The sequence below is a fragment of the Dama dama genome, chromosome 5 (assembly GCF_033118175.1).
Source record: "Dama dama isolate Ldn47 chromosome 5, ASM3311817v1, whole genome shotgun sequence".
Taxonomy (NCBI): domain Eukaryota; kingdom Metazoa; phylum Chordata; class Mammalia; order Artiodactyla; family Cervidae; genus Dama; species Dama dama.
In genome coordinates this window covers 1,326,830-1,348,808 of record NC_083685.1, presented here as the reverse complement: position 1 = coordinate 1,348,808, position 21,979 = coordinate 1,326,830, and the positions used below count along the sequence as shown (strand labels likewise).

The 21,979-nt window shown below is 66.1% G+C and overlaps 2 protein-coding genes across 2 annotated transcripts in view; one reads left to right on the top strand and one right to left on the bottom strand.

The window, feature by feature from the left end:
• The window catches only part of RSPH14 (radial spoke head 14 homolog), a 47,097-nt gene extending 33,515 nt beyond the window's left edge, over positions 1–13,582 (top strand). The window contains exons 4-6 of the mRNA XM_061141402.1: positions 11,573–11,798; positions 12,027–12,163; positions 13,303–13,582. Coding sequence (XP_060997385.1) covers positions 11,573–11,798; positions 12,027–12,163; positions 13,303–13,541 — 602 coding nt within the window. The 3' untranslated portion in view covers positions 13,542–13,582. The remainder of the gene's footprint in view (positions 1–11,572; positions 11,799–12,026; positions 12,164–13,302) is intronic.
• Positions 13,583–17,952: 4,370 nt separating this feature from the next.
• The window catches only part of LOC133057976 (sodium/glucose cotransporter 1-like), a 46,781-nt gene continuing 42,754 nt past the window's right edge, over positions 17,953–21,979 (bottom strand). Inside the window, exons 14-17 of the mRNA XM_061145081.1 lie at positions 20,039–20,332; positions 18,979–19,093; positions 18,755–18,913; positions 17,953–18,506 (exon numbers count right to left, since the gene is read on the bottom strand). Of these exons, the coding sequence (XP_061001064.1) occupies positions 17,953–18,506; positions 18,755–18,913; positions 18,979–19,093; positions 20,039–20,332 (1,122 nt within the window). The remainder of the gene's footprint in view (positions 18,507–18,754; positions 18,914–18,978; positions 19,094–20,038; positions 20,333–21,979) is intronic.

The following is a 21,979-nucleotide window of genomic DNA, read 5'->3' as shown; positions in this document are numbered from 1 at the left end:
CCCTAAGCCCTGACTCCGCTGAGGACGGACCCCTGAGCCCTGACTCCGCTGAGGACGGACCCCCTGAGCCCTGACTCCGCTGCGCGTGGCCCCAGCCCCGGCCTGCCCGCCCCCAGGCGCTGTCTCTCCTCCCTTCTTCCCACCTGGGAGTGGCGCACGGCTGGCCCCCCTTTCCCTCCCACTGCCCACCTTCCCAGCCCCCGGGATGCACATAGGCGGCAGGGTCTGCGTCTCCAGAAAGTCAGGGGCCCCGCCCACCCCAGGGCCCGGATGTGCACGCCGTGCAGCCCCGGGGTCCTCCCAAGGCAGACGGCCGCCCCAGGGGGCTCTCAGCAGCTGGCACCGCTCCTCCTGCTGAGATGGGCCACCCCCAGGGAGTGCCTAAGCCTGCGGCTGCCTTGACCCCTGATAGACAGGGTTCTGGAGAGGCAGGGGCTGACGCGGGACCTTGCGGGCGTGGGACCCGAGGTCAGGGGGCGAGTTGGGGATGGCGGGAGGCTGGGCGGGGGCGCTGGGCCAAGGCGTGGATCCGGCCGCGGCCCGTTCCCAGCACTGACCCTTGGAGGCCTCCAGATGGGGAGCGGGGTCAGCGCGCTGTCACCTGCAGGGAACGCGGTTCTCTGGCTGGGGGGTGAGCTGACAGCTGTAAGGGGCAAAGGGAAGGGGACCTGGGGGCACTGGCCGGGGCGTGCCCGCCCCCTGCCCCTGACCTCCTGCAGCCCGAGGCCCCAGCCTCTGCTCTGGACTGCCCCCGACGACCCCTCGGGCCCTGGCTCCCTGCTCCCTGGGTTCACACGAGGCAGAGTCGCTGTGTTCAGCACAGCCCCGGTGTTACTTACAACACCCCTCCACACACACAACACCGTGGCTTCCTAACCTGCTGCGTGGCTGGACCAGCGCGTGCGGCGGGTTCCCTCGCACTTACGGGATGCTGGCTCCGTGGGGCGGGGCGGAGGCTGTGGGCAGGTTCTGTCACTAAGGTGTCCCATGGCCCACAGGTACCCGGCAGGAAGCAGATGCCAGATGAACGCACCCCGCCCTTTGTACCGAGCGAGGGAGGGGCCCGCTCCAGGCAGGGAGCGGCTGGCGGGGACTTCCTCGAAGCCTTCCAGCAGGGCCGGGGGCTGTCTCCCCCCCATGATGGACACGGTGGGTGCCCGGCCACACCCTGACCGGGCTGGCCCTCCGGCTGGGAAGCCTGCAGGCCCCACGCCCCCCACCCCACCCTGAGGCCCCTCGCAGGCCCCAGCCGCCCACCCCCGGCACCCAGCCAGGGGGCTGTGGGTTCCATCCCTGGCCAGGGGAACAAAGACCCCCGTGTCTGCGCAGCATGGCCAAAAGCAGGCCAACGTACCCGGAGAGCGTGCCGCGTGGGGCAGGGCCCAGCCTGGGGCGTGGTGCCTTCCTGGAGGCGGCGGGCGATGCTGGGAAACCAGGGCGGCCCACCTGGACCCTCCTCCTGGCCGCCGCCACCCACCAGGCAAGGCCGGGGATGTGCACGCGTGCCTGGTGTTATCACAGAGGAAATCGATGCCTGGCACCGGCCCAGTGTTTCAGGGAAATGAACAGATTCTGGCCGAGGACAAAGAGAGTTTGATTAATCAGAAATTGGATAATGGAGGCAACACTCTAATTATTTTTTTCTTCCCGGCGTTTTCTGGAGAAATATGTTTGCACAGCGCGTCAGAGGTAACAGAGAGGGTGAAGGGGCGGCCACGCTGGGGGACAGCCACCGCACCCACACACGCCAACCAGGGCTGGAGGGTGGGCTGGGTCCTGGGGGTCACTCCGAGGGGCCCCAGGAAGCAAGAGGGGCAGGTGGGCAGGCCAGAGGCATGCACACACCTCGGGACAGCTGGGCCCTGACCAGGAGGTCAGGCCACCGCAAAACCAGGAGAGGCGGGGGCTGGAGGAGCCGGGGAGGGCGCGGATGGGTCAGCGGCTGCCGGACCACAGGCGGGGCCTGACGGTCTGTGACCCCCACCCCCCACCCCGGCACGGAGGACTCTAACAGGCTCACTCCTTAGCACTTTCACGGATCCTCCAGGGACTTCTCTGCAAGAGAGCGCTGCCTCAATTTAGAAGCAAATAACTCCAAACTCTACGACGTGCAGGTTCCTTTGGAAAAGGGACGAACTCAGAGAAGCCAGTGTGTGAGGCTGCTCGCCACACGCACCCGCTCCTGCCAGCAGGCTGCCCAGGCCGCTGCCATCTGGCCGCGCCTCCTGCCTGAGGGCCGGGCCCCATGAACAGCGCAGGAGAAGCCCTGCGTGCGGGAGGCCAGGAGGCAGCCCCCGCGGCCCCCGGTGCTGGCTCCGGCCCAGCCGCCCACGGGCCGGGGGTGGGGGGCAAGGGAAGGACAGGGTGGGCGCTGGCCCGGGGCACCGTCCCAGCACGACGGGCCTTGCTGGGCACGCACACAGGGCCCCCCGGCCTGATGCTCTGCCATCACGGTCCTCACAGACGCTTAATGGTGCGTAATGCGGGCCCCGCAGACGGTGCAGCTGGTTCTGCTCGCAGTGCTGAGTCCCCGCAGGGGACCCCACCCCTCCTGCCAACACGCTCCTCCAGGCCCCCCCGTGTCCCAGCTCCTGGTCCTACCCATCCTCAACCCCCGAGGAGCCTCACCAACCCCCTGCCCCGGCTCCTGGTGTGCGGACTGCAGGGCTCCCGCGCCCGCTGGCTCTCCCCTCGGACCACCACGCGCGCCTGGGTCCACCCGCGTCGCTCCTGGCTCCCTGCATCTCACGCAGCCTCTGCGGCCTCCTCCTTGCCGAGGCCGGCCCTGTCCTTCCAGAGCCGTCCTGCCTCTTCCCCATCGGCGGGTCCTCTTTCAGCTGATCCCCGCGTCCGACCCCTTCTCAGTGCCTGCCCCCACCCTGGGTCAGCAGCCCCTCACCACAAACGCTGCGGTGGCCCCCACGCCGACTGCCAGGTGGGTCTATTTTAAAAGGGCGATCCCACCCGCCCGGCCCCCCAGGGCAGCCCCCTGACCCCCGGGCCTTTGCAGCGGCAACCCTTCCCCTGGCGCTCTTCCCTGGGGGGCGCAGAGCTCGACCGGAGCCTCCCCAAGGCGCTGCGTCAACGGCCCCGCCACAGAGACGCCCCCTCCCACCCGCCGCACTGGTTCCCGTCACGGCATCTGTCCTGCCTGACACCGGTCGTGGGGTGTCTGTCAGCCCTCAGGGCCTGGATGTGCGCCATGTGCCTGCCCTTGCGCTGGGCAGAGCCCCAGCCCTCACGTACAGATCAGCCAAAGGAACCTGCGGCTAAGCCGGGCAAGCGGGTGAGGCTCCGTTTCCCCGGGAGCAAGCCCAGGTGGTCCCGGCGGGTGGTCCCTGTTAGTTAGCTCCCTCCCAGGAAGTGCCGCCACTGCCAGCGTGGACGCCGGGGAGGGCCACTCGGGGTCGGGCAGGGCCCTCCTGGATCTGCGCGCGATGGGGACAAGGACAGGCTGGGCAGGGGGTGGGGAGACCTGTGGCCGCCCTGAGGCTCGCCGTGCTCCCCAAGGCTGCACAAGCGGCTCAGGGCTCCCGCCTCGGTGGCCGCCCCAACGTCTGTGTCCGCTTGCCGGGGCCGCCTCCCTGCCAGCCCACAGAACCAGCCCTGGAGCTCGGCCGCCCTGGGCTTCCTTCCTGGGGGTGCGGGGTGGCTAATCTGCCTCCTCCAGGGTTCCTGACAGGCCAGCCTCGGCTGGCAGCCAGGCGCATGCCACACAGAATCCAGGTTCTTCGAGGGCCGGCACAGGGCGGTCCGGGAGGCCGTGTCCTCACAGACGGGCAGGAAGGCGCGGCACGCGGTGGGGTCCAGGCCGGCGGGGCCACGCCCCGAGTCTGAGGCCAGCCTTCCCCGCCACTCACTCTGCGTCCCCCCAGCCCCGGCCTCCTGCAGGGGCCCTGGGCAGCCTGGCCATGTGCCCCTGTTTACCCAGAAGTTCCTGGGATCGCCGGAGAAGCTCCAGACAATCAGGCCAAGAACCTGTCCTCCCGGGACTGGAGGAGACAGAAGAGCTGAGAAGGGGGTGGTGGGGGGTGGGGCAGGGCAGACAATTCATTCCCGGCGTCCCGTCCCCCGGGTGGCAGGTCCCTGGAGAGGGATCGGGGGAGGGTGCACAGGCGAGCAGCTCTGGCCCCCGAGCACAGGCCACGCCCCACGAGGGCAGGCAGGCAGCCCCGCTCCCCCTGCAGCGAGCTGGGCCTCAGCCAAGAGCTGGTGTGTGTCTGGGGGGGGGGGGGGGGAAGGAGGGGGCGCACCGCACAGAGAAGGAGCACACGGCCCCTTCAGGAGGAGGGTGGGGACCCCTCGGCAGCGGGCAGAAGGTCACACCGGTGCTCACCTCCTGTCTGAGAAAGTCAGCGTCTGTACAACACACGCGCTTTACCCCAGACGCCAGCATCTCATCCTTGAAGCGCGAGGCACGCTGAGGGCACAGCACTGCCTAACCCAGGCCCTCCCGGGCCATCAGCCCCTCCCCGGAGACCCCCACGTCTCCACGGTTACAGCTCAGGAAGGTCCGCACCCCGGAGGAACAGAGCCACCAGCTCAACACCATCACCCTCCGTGCTGGCCAGGAAGGGGGGAGCCGGGGGCTGGCTACCCAGGAGCCCAGCCCTGCTTGGAAGGGCCGGCCAAGGCCACCAGCACCTGGGGTCTTCCGAGCTCTTCCCTGGTCCGCTGGGCTCTGGGCTACGCCGCGGCTCCTTGCTCGGGTGAGGACACTGCAAGCCTCCCCGGAAGCAGCCACTGCTGACGGGCGCAGGGGGTCGGCTGTTCCTCCCGAGTTCCAGCCCCAGGCGGCCTCCGCCCTTTCGCGCCTGACCTCTGGTGCCCCTGCCAGACCCAGCCGCCTGAGTGCCCCCCCGTCTGCGCCTCCATCCACGTTCTGCCCTGTGCCCGCCAGGCCCACCCCAGCCGCGCCTGTGTCCTTCAAGCTCCAGTTCAAATGTCACTTTGCCCACGGGGCCCGGCTAAGTCCGGTCCCACCCAGGGGCCCCCAACGACACCCACCCTCAGGGCTGAGTTCTCCGAGCAGCAGACACTTGTCCCTCCTGGGGCGGTGAGTCAGTCCCAGGAGGGCAGGGCCAGTCCACTCCCACCCCAGCACCGGGGCCTAGGGGAGCAAAAGCTCAGTAAACATTTGCTTAATTGAATTTGGCCAAGGAGCCTCCTCCAGCCAGGAGCAGAGGGACTCGATCCCCGGTTGGGGGCGGGGGGGGGGGGGGGGGGGGAGCAGGCAGACCAGCAACCCTCCTAGCAGGTGGCCCCTGCGTCCCCAGACAGACACAGGGCTCCCGGCCTGGGTGCCGCCTTCCCATCCCCTTTCTCTGCTCACAGAGAACCCCGATTCTCGGCCTAGGCGGATTTCTGCCACCGACGCCCAGGGAGGCTCAGCTGCCACCCTGAGGCCAGACGCACCCTTGGGTCCCCGGCAGCAGGACACGGAGCCCCGGCCCAAGGCCCTCCCCTCTCCTCCTCCCCGCACCCCAGGGCCCCCACCGCCTTTTAAGGGAAAAAAAAAATATCGAGCCGGGAACATATTGCAATCGCAGCGGGTCGATATTCGCCTCTCGCTCTAAATGCCTCCGAGGAAACTGCTAGGCTGCGAGAGCGATGACCGCGAGTCGTGCGACCCCCGGGGGCCCAAGCCTCTGGGGCCCTCGCCTTCCGCTTCAGCCCCGGCCACGCGCCGGCCCCTCACCATCACCATCACCGCCCCGGGAGGGAGACCCCGCCGCTCCCGCAGTTCGCCGGCCCGCGCCGCGCGCCGGCGGCCGCTCGGGGGGCCCCCGGCCCGCCCCACCCCTGGGCGCGGGCACCCCTCCCCGCACCTGCCGGCCCGCGGCGCCCCTACCCGGCGCGCAGGCACCCGCGGCGCGCCGCCCCGCACCCGGCCCCCGCATCCCGGCGCCCCCCACCCCGGCCCGGGCGGGGCCCCCCTCCGCACAGAAGGCCCGGGCGGGGTCCGGGGGCCGCGCGCCCCGACCGCGGGGCCGCCCGCTCACCTCAGGGCCGCGGCCGAGCTGCTCCGGCGGCGCGGGGCGGCGGCGCCCGCGCGGGGACGTGACCGGGCCGCGGGCGGCGCACACGCTCCGCCGGCCGGGCTCCCTCCGCCCGCTCTCCCGCGCCGCCGCCGCCGCCGCCGCCCGCGGGTCCGCCCGCCCGCCCCGCGCCGCGCCGCGCCGCCGGCAGGAGGCGGAGCCGCCAGCGCGCAGTGTTGCCGGGCCAACCGCGGGCGGAGGCCCCCGCGCGCGCCGGCCCGCCGCCCATTGGGCGGGAGCGGCTGACGGACAGGCCCGCGGCCCAGCGAGGGCGGGCCGAGGGGGCGGTGCCGGGGCTCCGTGCGCTCCGCGGCCCCGCACGCGCGCGCCGCCAGCTCGGCCGGCACCCGGAGGGGCCCTGCGGTCTCACTGCGTCGAGGCCGGGTGCCCACCTTGCTCCCTGCCGCCGCCCCCGAGAGGCCGAGAGCGCGAGCGGTGCATGGCCCCGGCCGCGTCCGCTGTCCCCGGTCCAGATCCCAACCTAGTCTGAGCTCCGCGACCTTGGACACCCTGTTGACCTCTGTGAGGCCTGTTTGCAAAGTGGGGCTAGCGGCACCTGCTGCCCTGAGTTGTCGCGACGGTCGCCTAGGACGTGGGAAAGGGCCGTGCGGACCCTGGAGGTTTACGCCGGCGACGTTTTGCAGCGGTGGAAGGGGGCCTTCGCTGTCTTTGCTGCTCGGGCCAGCAGGGTTAGGGCTCATCAGGGTCCCTGACAACCCTGCCACAGAAGGTTTGCCTTGGAAGGGAGGGCAGGAGAGTGGGAGGGGCCCAGGAGCGGCGCCTCCAGACCAGAGAGGCGGGAGGGAGCCAGCTCTGTTGAGGCCAGGGCCCATCGGCGCCATTGGGAAGCTCACAGACTGCTCGGATGCTCAGCAAAATGCAGCGAAGGGCAGTGTGCCAGCTTCCGCTTTCAGTTTCAGGGGGAGCCCATCTGCGGGCCTCGGAGCCAGGAGCCCCTCGCCCCTGTGCTTAAAAAGACTCAGGCCAGAACCAAGATGTCCGTGCTCCCCCGTCCCCTGCGCTCCGTGAGTCTCGGGGCACCCAGGTAAATGCAGCTGCTCCTGCAGATGCTCCTCGCTGACCCTTCTTTATCCCCCTCCACCTCCTTGTATGGTCACAGAACGTTGGCTGAAGGAGATGGGGTGGTGGGCTAAGCCCAGGCCTCTGAATGTGCCACCTAGACACCGTCAGAGACTGGACAGATGTCGGTGATGGACATCCCGAGGTGGATGACTCACCGAGGCCTAGACTAGACCTGACGTGCTGGCTGCAGGTGGCCCCTGAGGACCGGCGGGAAGTGGCCGACCATCGCTGGCTCCTCTGTGTGCACGCCCTCCCGAACCGCCAGGCCGGGTCAGGATGGGCTTCTGCCCAGAGGGCCACTCGGAGCCCAGTGGCCATGACAGCAGATGACAGACCATGCTCGAGGGTGGAGCAGAGGCCGCTGGGGGTGAAGCACAGCCCCTGTACACCCTTGACGACTTACTTCTCCCGGATGAGCCTCAGCTGCTGCTCCTATCACAGGGGACACCGGCAGGTGGTCCCGAGAGGGTGATTCCCACGGGAGATGCGTGTTGCCACGTGTTCAGAGAGGGGCGGGGGCAACTGGGGGACCAGGGGTCTGAATTCAGCTGTTGGCAGAGGCACAGGTAGCTGCAAGCATGGGGAGACCAGCAGGGCAGTCCAGGTATGAGACGAGGGGCCGGACGAGCCTGGCTGCTGCCCGGCCGCCCCCAGCCCCCTGACTGTGGAAGTGAGCACTTCCCCCACCTCGAGCAGTGACCGTCATCCTCCTTTCAGCAAACACTCACTCCTCTGCGCTCAGGATGGAGGGGGCCCGTGAGCTGGGGCAGACCTGGAAGCACGTCCTGCGGGGGGGCAGACCGCCGGGCGTGAGCAGCGTGCGGCCGGGAGGAAGCCAGAGGACCAGCGCAGCTGGAGCCCGGAGGACGCCACCCGCCCAGGCTGGGGAGGGTCAGGGGACTGCAGCAGCTGCTGGCTGCCCTTGGGCAGGACTGGGGAGCTTGGCCTAAGAATCACGGGAGAGTTTTGGGTCTTAAAATTCAAGGAGGAGGATGGCAAGGCTCATCTACATTTCTTTTTACCGTCTTCACATTTATTTACAGTACGCCTGGTCCCACAAAGTAGAATCAGGTAAAAAAAAAAAACATCAGCGAGTCAGCCCAGGGACAGGAAGAAACCAGAGTCAGTCCGTGAGGCTCAGGCCAGGCCAGGAGATGATGGGTGACCTGGCAAGTCTGGAATGGCCGAGTGGAGGCTGGGGCCGAGATGAGCCAGTTGGGGGCAGATGCCGGAGGCAGGGGAGGCACTTGTGAAGCCCTCGGAGGAACCGCTGGAGAGGAGCAAGCAGCAAGGGGCCATCCCAGGGCCGTGGGGTGGGGGTGGGGGATCTTGGGAGGAAGACGTGGTCAGCGGGTCAGGCGCTCTTGGGGGGCCGAGGAAGCTGAGGACAGAGCCGGGTCCCCATGAGCCAGGGCGGGCGCAAGGCTGGAGCGGGGGCCACACGAGGCTGAGAAGCCAGACAGGCAGGTGGGCGTGAGGCCTGGTGAGGTCTGGGCGCCAGGGCGGCTGCCAGGCCCGGGGGCCTGGTCCTCACTGCCGGGGAGAGCACAGCGCAGGCTCCATGGGAGAAAGGGGGACAGGGCCCCCTGCTGACTGCACCCACCCAGCACCCGGCCACCAGCAAGGACAGCTGGCCCAGAAGCTGCCCGCCTTGAGGCAGCCCTCAGGAAGTGGCCGAACCTCCACCACAGCGGCTCCACACCCGGGGATCACAGCCCTCGGCTCCAGCCATTCCTGGCCCAGCAGCCTCACCGGACCCCGGCCTCCCCAGGCACATGCAGGCGTCACGCTGTTGCCCCACGAGGCTCAACTACCCCCGGGCCTCCAGGGCCCCTAGGACCTGGAATTCCCGGCTACACGGGTCAGCCCCAGGTGGTGATGACCATCCAGCTGACTTTCCCACCCGCCTCCCCACTGCCCTAGGGCGCCCCCTTCTGGCCAGCTCGTCTCTGAGCCCCACGCCCCCATCCCACTCACCCCAACCCTGCCGCTGGGTCTTGGGCTGTGGGGGCGGGGGCGGTGCCTGGTGGGTTTTCTGATGGGTTTCTTTGGGGTCTGTGCACCACCACTGCCCCCCCCCCCAACTAGAACAAGCCAGATCTGGGTTAGTTATAAATAGCCAGGCCTGCGACTCTCCTTTTAGCTGAAAAGCAGCAAAGTGAGCAAGCAGAGAGGCGCACCCGGCACGCGTTTTATTTTTAAATCTCCCCTGTTTCCAAGTGAGCCAGGTCCCAGTGCTCAGCATCTCAAGGACCAGAAATGCTGGGAAGGAAAGCCCCGGGCAGCTGAAGGCCTTGCCTCTCCGTCCTGCTGTGTGTCCCGGGCACTCAGGCTGCCCTTCCGGGCTTCGGCTTCCTCCCCAGTGGTGTGGGGCAGTGATCACCTCCAGCTAGCTTCCTGCCGTGACTCCGGCCACTCACCCGCCCCCAGCCTGTGGCTGCCCCGGTGCGCCCACAGCAGCACCGTCCCCCGGGCTGGCCTGGGTGCACTGAGACCCCATCCAGCCCTGGTGGATGGTGCAGCCCCCAGGCAGGAACCGTACCCCTCCGGCGGCCAGCACCGTCCTTCTCGGAGGGTCAGGCTGTCACCTCCGCACTGTGGGCTGGGGAGCGGCCGTCCAGGCTGTGGCTGAGCGGGACTGGGGGCCGGAGAGCAGGGCTGAGGGGGAGAGAGCGCTCAGACCCCCAGGAGAGGCGGGCGGGGGCCACCGAGAGCTGGTCCCGCAGGGCAGGAACTGTGCGGCTTTTGTCTGAATGCCCCCCTCACCCCTCACCCGCACCCACAGGCCCTGGCCCACGGCTGGAACTCCGTGGGCTGAGACCCTTGCTGTGCCAGGCCCAGTGTCTGGGCACGGGGGGTGCTAGCCCCGTACACCGGCCCCTCCCACCCCCTCTTCTGACCCGCTGCCCGCTACCAGGTGGGCTTGTGCAGTAACCATGCCGCCAGGTCCGCGAGGGCGAGCGGCTTGTCTGAGCTCACACAGCCGGAGTCCACCTGAGCCGCCTTCTGCCTTTAACCTGTGTGTATCACACCACGGGACGCCCCTGGCGGTGCGGAGGTTAAGCATCTGCTTTGCAGTGCAGGGGACGTGGGTTCGAGCCATACTCAGGGAACGGAGACCCCGCGTGCCGCGGGGCGGGTCCCGAGCCCGTGAGCCACAACGCAGACCTAGCATGGCCAAGAGTAAATATTAAAAAAAAAAAAACGCACAACTTAAAAACCCCAGTACTCTTGAGGCAACAGGAAACCGCTTCTCCTGTGTTGTGAGTGCCCTGAGAATAAACGGACGGTGCTAGTGGCTCCATCTGACGCCCCAGGAACAAGCCAGCTGGGGGCAACTGGGGGCCCTGGACACACTGCCCTGCCTCTCCGCAGGCACCTGCCCCCTGATGCTCTCGAGGACCGAGGGCAGAAGGCTGGGCGATGTCTTCAAAGAGGAAATCCCTGGGTGCTAATTGGCACTCAGAGACCTGTAGGCTAATTAACCTGTTTATTTGTCTCTCTGGAGTAAATTAGAGGGTTGAGCCAGGGAGGCGGGAGACAGAGGTGTCTGCCAGTGGCAGCTCCGGCGGGGGACTGTGGACGGCTTCGCGGTGGGCGGCCCGGGCTGCTGGGGAGGCCGCGGCGCGGCTGGGCTGCCGGGCACCCTCCTTGGGGCCCACTCCCTGCCCTGTGGGGGCTGCTCTGCCAGCAGTTCTGAGCACTCACGAGCACCCTTGGGGTGCTGCCTGGCCATCTCTGGGGTCTCCTCTGGGCAGCCAGCTGTGTGCTGACTCCCCGGGGCGGGGGCGGCTGGGAGGAGTGAGGCAGAAGCTTTCACCGGGGTCAGGGAGGCGGCTCCAGGTGGCCCCCTCCCTGCTGGGCACTGGGCCCCTTTAGACCCCTCGGCCGGAATCTGTGGACTGCCCACCAGCTGTGGTTGGGGGGCGCAGCCCGTTTCATGTGAGACACTGTGCTGTTCACTCTAAACCTTCCTGTAACCCCCTGGCCAGCTTTCTCTCCCATCCCCGGGGCTGGCCGGGTGTCACAGAGACGTCGCGTTGCGGGTGGAAGGAGGGACGGATGCCCCCCGCCCCTCGCCCCCATCCCAGGCTTCCCTCTGGTGCGTGGTGGTTGGGGGAGGGGGAAGGCCCCCCGTGTGCCCGGGTCCCTCAGGGGCAGCTGCTCCTTCTCGGGCCACTGTTCCAGGCAGGTGGAACAGTGGCCTGTTCTAGGCCCCCAATCCCAGGTGGCCAAAGGCTGGAACTTTTGGGGCCCACCGTGACCTCACGGTTCCCACCCCAGCTTGTCAGCCGTGGCTTCAGGCCCCTGCTTGGCAGCGGGGGTGGGTGGGATTTGTAATTTATCTGGTCAAACACTGCAGCCCCCTCTCCAGTCCTCCGGCTTCCATCACACGTGACAGGTGGGGGGTGGCCACGGGCCCGTGCTCAGGGCCCGCTCCCGTCCCGCAGGGGCCCTGGGCATCGTCAACAGCGGCCTGATCCCCTCGCTGGTGTGGAAGCTGCAGCGGGAGGAGGAAGAAATCCAGGCGCTCCTGCTGGACACGCTGGCCGCCTGCCTCATGGAGGACGCCACCGAGGCGCTGGCCAGCCGCGTGGTGCCCTTCCTGAAGGAGAAGCTCCTGAGCACCAACAGCAACATCCGCAGCAAAGCCGCCCACACGCTCATCGCCGTCAGGTGAGGCCCCGGCTGGCCGTGCCGCTCCTGCCTGGGCCCTGCGGGAGTGGGACCCCTCTAGCAGGGCGGCCCTGACAGTTCTGTGCCCCAGGAGGCCCCCAGTCCCGCCCCCTCCCGGGAGGAAGGGGGGCCCAGGAGACGCCATCTGCGCAGTCAGGACAGGGAGCCCAGGGCGTCGAGGCACTCGTGACCCGGGGTCACCGTGCTCAGAGTCTGTGTCCGGCCCAGCATCCCCCTGGAGGGCAAGATCCAGGTGTGGCAGCATGACGTCATCCCCATCCTGGTGCATCTGCTGAAGGACAAGGAGGAGGAGGTGCAGGCCAACGCGGCGGGGGCACTCATGAACGCCACGGTGACCACCGAAGGTGAGGCGCCCGGGCGGGGTCTGCCGCGTGCATGGGGGTCGCCGGGCCCCAACTGGCCGGGCAGTCCTGGGCTCTGCCCTCTTCTTCCGGGCCCCTCCCTGTCATCCTCTCGGTTCCCTGGTCTTGGAATTCCTGCCTCTGACCCAGGCCTTTGTGAACCAAAATTCTGGGACTGACTCGCTTGCCACACCCGGGAGCCAGTCCTCCTGAGGTCCCGGCGGACGATGGAGCCCAGTGCTGCCGGCTTCAGTGTGGTGGGGCGGGCGGCGGGGGGGAGCAAAGAGGAACTGAGGTTACCCCCCCACCCCGACTCCCACACTCAAGTCAGCACCCTGGGTGTTCAGAGGGGCCCGGACTGGCTCCCCGCCTGGAGGCCGGGTCCCTGCAGCACCTTCCGCCGCCTGCACCACCCGGGTCCCCCGAGTTTCCTTGCTGTCCCCCCGGCTGCCTGGGCCTCTGATCCTCAGTCGGCAGCAGACCCCCCAGCGCTGGGAGTCCCGCCGATGCCCATTTGCCCTGAGGAGCACCCCGCAGCCCCCCGGCCACCCCCCACCCCGCCCGCTGTGGGCCACGCGCAGTGTTTCCGCCCGGGCGTCCTGGGTGGGCGCCTGGAGGGCTGGGGGCTCTCAGGGGACCCCAGCGACGCGGAAGTTTGGGGATGTGAGGCCACTTCCCCTGAGCTGGCGTGCCCGTGAGGAACCCTGAGCCCCTGCAGCAGGCCAGGCCCCGGGAGGGGGCGGGGGGCGGTGGAGACGCGGATGCCTCAGCCTCTGAGGTCTGCGGCTTTGCGACCTGGGGGCAGGACGCACAGCAGAGGGGCGGGGCGTCCTGGGGGCGGCGGGTGTGGGGTGGACCCACAGGATGAGGAGGGCCGCCTGGGCCAAGGGGGCTGGCCAGTCTGACAGCAGCGGGAAGTGTTTGACGCACGAGGCTGGGAGCAAGCGTGGCATTTCGGCGGGCAGGGCCCAGGGGGCAGCGAGTGGAGTTTAATTTTCAAAAGATCCTTCACGCTGCCTGGTGAGGCCTGGCTGCCACACCTGGTGGTTGGGGCCCAGGTGTGGGCGGGCACGGCCGGGGGGCCTGGGAGCTGGGCAGGGCTCCCCCCTACCCCAGGAACACCTGGCGTTGGGGGCCGGCAGGGAAGTATGCGGCGCTGGACGTGGAGGCCACCGGCCCGCTGCTGCAGCTGCTGGGCGCGTCTCTGAGCAAGGCGCGCCTGAACGCCATCAAGGCCCTCACCATGTTGGCCGAGGCGCCCGAGGGCCGCAAGCTCCTGCAGTCACACGTGGCCACCTTCCGGGTGCTGGAGGAGGACTTCAGCCCGGCCGTGCAGCGGGCCGCCCAGGTCGCCCTCAAAGTCATCGAGTGGAAGCCCTGAGTCTCCTGCTGGCGCCCCCGGCCCCGCGACTCCACGCCCAATAAACGCACCAAGTCTCTTTATCTTGGTCCGGATGGTGGCACCTGATGGCTCTGGAGTGGGTCACGTGTCTCCTCTCCCTTGCCAAAGGGGAAACGCCCGGCTTGGGAGGACCGGGTCACAGGCTGACTCAGGGCCCGGGGACGGGTGGGAGGCCTCCCTGCACCCCCCGCTGCAGTCGAGGCCCCTGGGAGGGCAGAGAGCAGGGACGAGGCGGAGGAGGAGGCTGGACACTCCGGTGAACGGGCCCTGGGGGTGCGGCTCTGCTCCCCGGGTCGGCCAGCTTCCCACGTGGGGTGGCAGGAAGGAGGGTCACAGGTGCCACCCCTGTGGGCGCTTGCTGGGGGAGGGTGCGTTGTAAGAAGGCCCCCACCTACACCCAGGGATGAGTGCTCAGCAAAGGGTAGCCCCTTCAGGTCTCCCCCTCCAACAGCTGAGCTCCCCAAAGCCAAGTCCCCTGGTTGAGCCTGGGCCAGCCTCCCCCGGCTCTCCCGCTGCTGTCTGCAGGCTGGAGCATCTGCGGGGATGGGAGGTGACATCGCGGGGAGGAGAAGCAGGCTGCTGGGATGGGCTTGGGGGGGCAGGGAGGGCCGGTGGCCTGGCTCCGTTTCAGGGCTGGACTCGTTTGCCTGGGCTGAGCCGGGGCCTTGCTCTCCAGGACCCACACCAGCTTTTTTCCCTCGTTCCATCCGCAGACAGAAGCTGTGCTTTCTGTGGGAAAGAACCTCCCACAGAACTAGTATCCCCGGGGAGTGAGTGCCTTCGCGAGTCCTTCCGGGGACTGGGGGCTTCGCTTACCTAGAAGGGACGCCGGGATGCCTGCCCCCCTGGGGCTCCCAGGGATGAGCCCCAAGCAGGCCCTCTTGGTCCGGGAGGGGCTGGCTGCCGGGCCCAGGGGGGCTTTCAGGTTAAGTCTCATTCTCAGGAAAGGTCCCGTAAGAGGGACGCTCTCCTCCTTTAGGGAAAGAGGTGCTTGAGGGGCCCCACGTCGGCCTGCCCCGTCACCCCTCTGCCACCGCAGGCTGGCTCCAGCTCACCACCTCCCCGGGGGGCGCCGGCCGCCCTGCTCCGTGCACGGGCCCCTCCCTGCCTGTGGCGGCTGTCCTGGCCCTCCGCCCAGGGCCCCGGTTGCGCCCCCCGGTCTCCTCTGTAGAAAGACCCCCTTTCCCAACCTGACCACTCTCCCGCTCTCCCGCACCATCTCGCCTGCCTGGAGGGCATCCTCTCCCAGGTTCCCTTCTCAGCTGGGGCAGCCTACTGTCTTCTCTCCCTGCAGTTTGAGTCGCTAGCGCCAGCTTCTCTCCCGGGTTCCGGACCCCTCCAACTTAATACCAACCCTAAAATGTCTCTAGGCAAGAATTAATGCCAACCCTTCACCAACTGCTTTTAAAAAAGAGAATAGGCAGGGACACTTCCCAACTCATTCCATGAGGCTAATATCACCCCCATCCCCAAACCAGGCAAAGACCTCACGAGGAAAGAAAACTATAGGCCAATATCCTTTACGCAAATAGATACAAGAACGCAACCAAATATTAGCAAACCAAATCCCGCCACGTGAAAAAAGCCTTGTGTACCACGACCAATGGGCATTTCTCCCAGTGATGCGAGACGGGTTCAACGCGTGACGACGAACCAATGTTAACAACAAAGAGAATAAAGAACAGAAATCACACAGTCAACTTCACAGGTGCAGGAAAAAGCATTTGACAGAATCCACCACCCATTTCATTAAAAAAGGAAAAAACCTTAAAACAAAATCAAAAACTCTCAGTAAAAATGTCCCTGGTGCCCCAGGGGTCAAGAACCCGCCTGCCAGTGCAGGGGACATGGGTCCCAGCCCCAGGCTGAGGACAGTCTCCTGCCACAGGGCAAATGAAGAGCCCGCGTTCCGAGGGCCCGAGCCCTCCCGCCGCAGGAACTGAAGCCCGCGTTCGGAGACCCTGAGCTCTGCACAGGGGGGGCCACCCCAGCGAGAAGCCCATGCAGAGCGCCTCGAGCGTGGCCCCCACTCACTGCAGCTAGAGAGAGCCCGAGCACAGCCGTGAGGGCCCGGCACAGCCAAAAACAAAAGAAACACGTAAATAAAGCTTTAAAAACCCAGCAACATAGGCACAGAGTGGAATTTCCTCAACATGGTAACATCTGCAAGAACTCACTGCTAACATCACGCTCGACCGTGAGACGCTCGATGGTTTTCCTCCAAGATTGAGGGCAAGACAAGGGTGTCCACTCTCACTACTTCAAACTTGACAGTGTACTGGAGGTTCTAGCTGGGGCAGTTTAGGCAAGAGAGTGAAATAAAAGGCATCCGGGTTGGAAAGAAGTTGTCTGTACTTGCAGATTACATGATTTTATATGTGAAACAATTCCAAGGAATACACTCTAAAAATATAAGAATAAACAAGTTCCACAAAGTTACAGGTTCCAAGATCAAGAAACAATTTTTGTTTTTCTTTACCTGAGCAATGACCCATCTGAAAATGCAATTAAAGGGTAGGGGACTAACAGAAACTATTGTGTATAAAATAAATAAGCTGCAAGGACACACCGCACAACACAGGAAGTAAAACCAACCTTTTAATAATAACATAAACGCAGGGTGACCTTTAAAAATTATGAATCACTAGGTTGCATGCCTGTAACTTTCGTAATATTGTACATCAACTATATCTCAGCTTTTAAAAGAGCCTCATTTACAGTACCATCAGAAAGAATAAAATACCCAGGAATCAGCTTAGACATGTAAAACTTTGAGTGCTGAAGACAAACACTGCTGGAAGAAATGAGAGAGGACCTAAATGAACATCCCACGTTCATCAATCAGAGAGACCGAACGTGGTCAAGATGGCAAACAGCGTCTTCAAGCCGCTCGAAGTCCACGTGTCCCAAACGGTGCTCCGCCTGCGTCCCGCCCCCGCCCCCTCCCTGCGCGGCCCGGCTTTGGAACTGGGGCGCCCTCTGCCCGTGTGCTCAAGCTGGAGAGCCATTTCTGGGCCCTCCTTCCAGAAGCCCGGTGACCCGAGTCCTGTGACTCCTGCTTGCTGGCTTCTCTTGGTGCTAATCGGGCCCCTTGTCTTTTCTTCTCTGCTGCTAACTTGCCTGGCTTCCTCTAACAGCCTCCTGGTGGGCGTTCTCACCTCCCTTTCGCCTTCCCAGCAGCAGTCAGCAGACCTGGTCCTATTCCTTCATGGCTGAAGCTCCCAGCGACTCAGGATCCCAGACACCTGAGGCCTGCGGGTCGGGCCCCTCCCAGCTCTGCGCCCAGGCCTGCTCACACCCTTGCCTCGCCCTGTCCTCCCGCACGCCGTCACTCTCCCCCCGCTGGCTCGCTGACCTCCTCTTCCTGGGGCGCTCCCGCCGCTGTGAGTGTGTGCAGAGGGCCCCGGGTACTGGGCTTCCTGACCGCTCAGTCTCCTCCTCCGTGAAGTGTGGCTGATCCTGGTCCTGCCACTGGGGTGGTTCCTTGGCCTGAAGGCGATGGTGACCCCGGGCAGGGAACCAGAGGCCACCACCACTGCTGCAGTCTGCTTCCCGAGACCGTGAGTTCCGTCCACGGTGGTTTTCCAGCAGTCCTGGCACACAGCAGGACTCAGACATGTCGGCTGAAGGCCTCAACAGGGGGAAGACGGGCCGGTTCTGACCGCACCTTCAGGGGGTGATTTTTGCAATGCTGGTGGGCCTCCCCCAAATCCCTTTGACGTATCTGAGACTTTTTCTAAAGACTGGAATCATTTATTCTGGTCTGAGAGGAAGAAAGAGGAAGGGGTGGCTGAGGGCGCCCCTGCAGAAACACAGCCCAAGAGTGGCCTCTACCTGACTGCTGAGGGGATCCAGCCCAGGGCTCGACTCCCAGTAGCAGGCAGCCTGGGAGGGACGTTTCCTCTCCGTCTGTCCCCGAGGGGTGCAGCCAGACAGAAGCTGCAGGGAGGCCCAGTCCTCGGGCAGGGACCAGCTCAGCCCACCACCGTCCAGGCAGGTGCCAGCGTCTCTGTCCACGGAAGCCCTGGCGCCCGCTGGCCTGTGTGACCTTCGGCAGTGGGCTCAGCCCGTGGGTGGGCATCTTTGCCAGCAGCTGTACCTTTCCAGAGGAGGAGAAAACACTGCCAGTGAAGGTGGGCACAGGAAGGAAACGGTGACAGCAAACACAGGCAAGGCCCCCAAAGATATCAAGAGATAAAAAGCCAGAGTTAACGTGAAAGCCAGCGTCTGCGCGGTGGAGCCGTCTGTAGGGGCGGCTCAGTGAGCGGAGGACGGGCGTGCTCGCCCGCGACCCCTGCCCTCGCCGCCTGCCGGCAGTGCTCAGCGGCGTGACCCGGGCCGCTGGGCCGTGGGCCGCCCCGGGACGGGCTCCCTCCCCGCCGCGTGGCCGCTAGTAGAAGTAGATGTGGAAGAGCACCATGAGCGACACCAGCACGATCCCGCAGAGGCCGAGCGCTTTGTTCCAGATGGGCTGCTTCTGCGGCGCCTCCCTCTCCTCTGTCCCCTCCATGTCACCGCGCGCCGTCCCTCCAGGCATGTCATCCTGCTCCGTCTCGGGCACGACCACCTCTTCCGGGGCCAGCTTGGGGCTGGGCAGCAACTCCAGGCCACAGAACACATCCCAGGCCTTCCAGAGGCAGCCCTTGGCCTCTATGAACACGTCTGGAACCGAGGGGACGGGCACGGTCAGGAGGCCGGCACACAGGAGGGGTCTTCCTAGGGTCTTGCGTCTCGTGGGGAACCCTGAAGGGAGCCCAGGGGACCGGCTCCCGATGCGGACAGCAAGCCTCAGCCCTGGCTGCGGAGCGCCTCCCACCAGCCTCGGGGGCACAGAGAGCAGGGCTGGGGGGTCACGCTCGCCTAGCATCAGCAGAGACTTCAGCCAGCCCAGAGCCCGGCTGGCACGGGGCAGGCCTCCCCTGCGGACCCACACAGAGCCCCGCTCTGCAGGTCCGGGGCAAGAGGCTGCTCCTCGGGGGACAGAAGAGCCCGCTGCCCTGCTCTCTCTGCTCAGCAGCCCTGGGAGTGTGTTCTCTGGGCACCACCAGCCTCACGGCCTGACCCAGGGGCCTTCTAGGTCCTCGGAAGGGGAACTGGTGTTTTCTCCAGGAGCGGGGGAGGCCCAAGAATAGGCAAATGTCCATCCATATCTCTGGGCCAAATCAGTGAAACGCCTCCCTCTGGGGCTTAACCATCCCTCCGGCGTCTGGCCGCTGCAGGCCCGCCCAGGCTCGGGTCAGCACCAGGGCCAGCTCCGCGCACAGGCGGGCGGGGAATGGCGCCCTCCCTGATGAACACGAGCACGTCTCGGTCCAGCACTGCGCGCGGTGACCCGTTCTGCGTCTTATTCCCTTGGGCAGCAGCAGCACCAGATGCGTCCCGAGGCTGAGGCAGCACCAGGGATCGCGGAACTCACCAGCCAGTGCTGCAGGGGCCTGTGTCCCGAGGGAGGGGCTGCCGCCGGGGACCCCAGAGACAAAGAGCTGCCGCGGTAGTGGGAGGCCCGGCCTCTCAGATGCCGCCGTCACCGCCTGGCCCAAAGGGGCTGGCCCATCATGTGACCACAACCCAAGGGCTGTATGAACGGAGGCGGGACAGGCCAGTGGCCAAGAGCGTGCGCTCTGGAGTCAGCCTGCCTGTGCCCGCCCTGCCCAGCCCCACCGCTGCTGGGCTGTGTAGGGAGCTGGGGCAGACACTTCCTGGGTGGGCCTCCATCTCCCCATCTCTGGACTGGGGGTAACAATGGCCCCTGTCACACACAGCACCCGGCACATCCCACGTGCACGGCAAGTGTGCGCCACCGTCATCACAGGAGCTGGGAGGGGCCCCAAGGACACGCTCTGCACATGAGGCCCTGAAGGGCAGTTTCCCCCGTCCCCCAGGGAGAGCACTCCTAGAGCCTGGCACCCTCCAGAGACCCGGGGCAGCCTGGCTGTAGGTGTCAGGAGCCAGTCCCTGGCAGGGCTGTAGGCGGGGCCCCAGGAGGATGGCCCCCAGACATGCCTGCCACAGCGCCCCCTCCGCCCCCACCCCCCACCCTGGGCCCTTGCTGCAGACTCAGCGCTAATCCCGTTAGGCTTTATCCCACTTGCGTCAGTGCTTCAGGAGGTGCAGGCGCCCTCCCCGTGGCCCCACATGCGTCTCTGACCCCACTGCTGAGCGCTTTCCCCTGGGCCTCCTGGAGACCCCGACCCAAGCCTCTCCTGGACACTCTTCCTGCTGGGACTGAAACTCAGATGTCCACAGCAGTGTCCCTGGAGCCCTCGAGGGGGCAGCTGCCTGCTGCTCCTTGCAGACAATGCCCGCCCGCTCCCAGGAGCCTCTGGCTTGAACCGCTGTGAGAGGTGCCATGACCCACTGTCCCTCCCCCTCTCCCCCATCCTGAGACACGGTAATCCGTGAGGCTCCGTGCATCCCTCCCGCCCCATCACAGACACTTCTAGGTCGCCAGACACTTCTGTTTCTCCACCCCTCACTTTGTACCAGACCCTCCCCTCCTCCCCCTGCACCTGCTGACACCTCCCACCTCCACATTCCGGGCCCAGAACCCCAGAGAGAGGTCTCAGAGGCATCACGGGGGCCTCCGCCTGGAGCCACTTCTGGGGTGGAGCCCGCGGGCTGGGTGGCGGGAGCAGGCCCCTCCTGTCCTGGCTTCCGGCCTCCTTCTCACCTGGCGGTGCCTGGGGCTCAGGGATCTTCACCTCTGCGTCCTCGTCCAGGTCCACCCTTTCCTCCCGGCTGTTCCGCAAACTCCAACAGAGGCGGTGGAGCTGAGGGGGGAGAAGGGGCCTGTCACCACCAGGGCCCTATCGTCCGGGCGTATGGTGTCACCGCTGGGCACCAGGGCCTCCAGGGACTGAAGAGAGGTGTGGTCATTAGTTCCAACAAGGGAGGAAGGAAGGGGTGGGGTGGGGAAAGTGTGGTGCTCGGGAACTCCGGGTTTCAGTTCTGGCCTCGCAAAGGGCGAGCTCAGTGTCCTGGGCTGGACACTGGGGCTACGAGGCACACGTTCAGCGTGCCTTCTGGTGACTGAGGTCCAGGAAGCTGTGCCCTCCAGGCTGGGAGAAGCGGCCCCTCACCCCTGGTCTGCTGCTCCTGGGTCACCCACAGGGCGGACCCAGGGGCTGATTTCCTGCCAGAAGAACCTCCTGGCTGTCAGAGACAAGCGCTCACACGCAGCCCAGGGGAGGCTTGACCTGCCTCATCTTGGGTACCCCATGGTCTGGCCCCAGCAGGACTCAGCTGCTCACAGTCAACAGGTGTCTGCGGGTGCAGAAAGGCAGGACCCCCCTCTTCCGGTCTGTTACTCTGTTATCTTCCTGAAAACACAGGTGGAAACTTTGGGAAGTAACAAAATCCAGGCTTTTTTTTTTTTAAGGGTTGGGGTCAGTACTAAGTGAACATGTCCATCAAGTCTGTCCTGAAATAGGTTGTTATCTATTATACTGACCTCGGTACATTTGAATCTCAGCACCACCCGCACCCCACTCACCCAATCACGGCAGGGATGGGACTGAAGCCACCTGCCATCTTGGACTAAGACAGGACTCAGAGACGCCTGTCATTCACCCTGAGTGGCTTCCTGACGATGCTGTCCATCCGCATTTGCCTTTTCAACCATGCACTGAGCACTGTGGCCCAGGCCCCGGGGCAGAGAGAGCCTGGGCATGAGTGCGTCCCGCCTCTCCCAGAAGCACCCAGACAGACGCTGGCCTGGAAGCACGGCTCCCCCTTCCCCTCCCCGCCGTCCCGAGCGCCTGCACTGCTGGGCTGGACAGCACTCAGGTGTGCGGCTGCCCGAGCAACAGGCCAGACCAGACAGGCGCGGATACGGGAGCAGCAGCGAAGAGTCACACAAGCTGCCGTCAAGACCCTGTGCGACCGGCCGGAGCGCGGGCCAGCACCTGAGCTTCTCCACGTGCCGGGAGCAAGGCAGGGGCACGGCGGGGGGCGGGCGGGGGGCAAGCTGTCCTGGGCTTGCGGGCCATCCTCTCCACCTGCTCCGCCCCAGTCCCCGGGGCTCTGGGCGCGAGAGAGGAACGGAGCAAGCGGAACTGCTGCGCCGCGCAGAGTCGGCCAGAGCAGAGGCATCTTCCCGGTCCCCTGCTCTCATCCAGGCCCCCCTCCCTCCGAGCGCCTCCTTCCCCTCTCTCATCCTGGACACCCAGGGCCCTCCCTGCTGCCCTCCAACTCCCCCAGCCCCTGGGGAGTCCTGCTAGGCCCACTGGCCACGCCCAGGCAGGTGACACACGGCAGTCTGCTCAGGCCCAGCAGGGCCGCTGGCTAGTTTTGGAGTCATGGACAAGTGACCGCACTCCTCTGAGCCCAGGCGTTTTATATTCCAAATAGAGTGGCGAACACCTCCTCCTGGGTAAGGCAAGTGGCCGGACAAGGAGAATGGGGCATGCAGGCCGCTG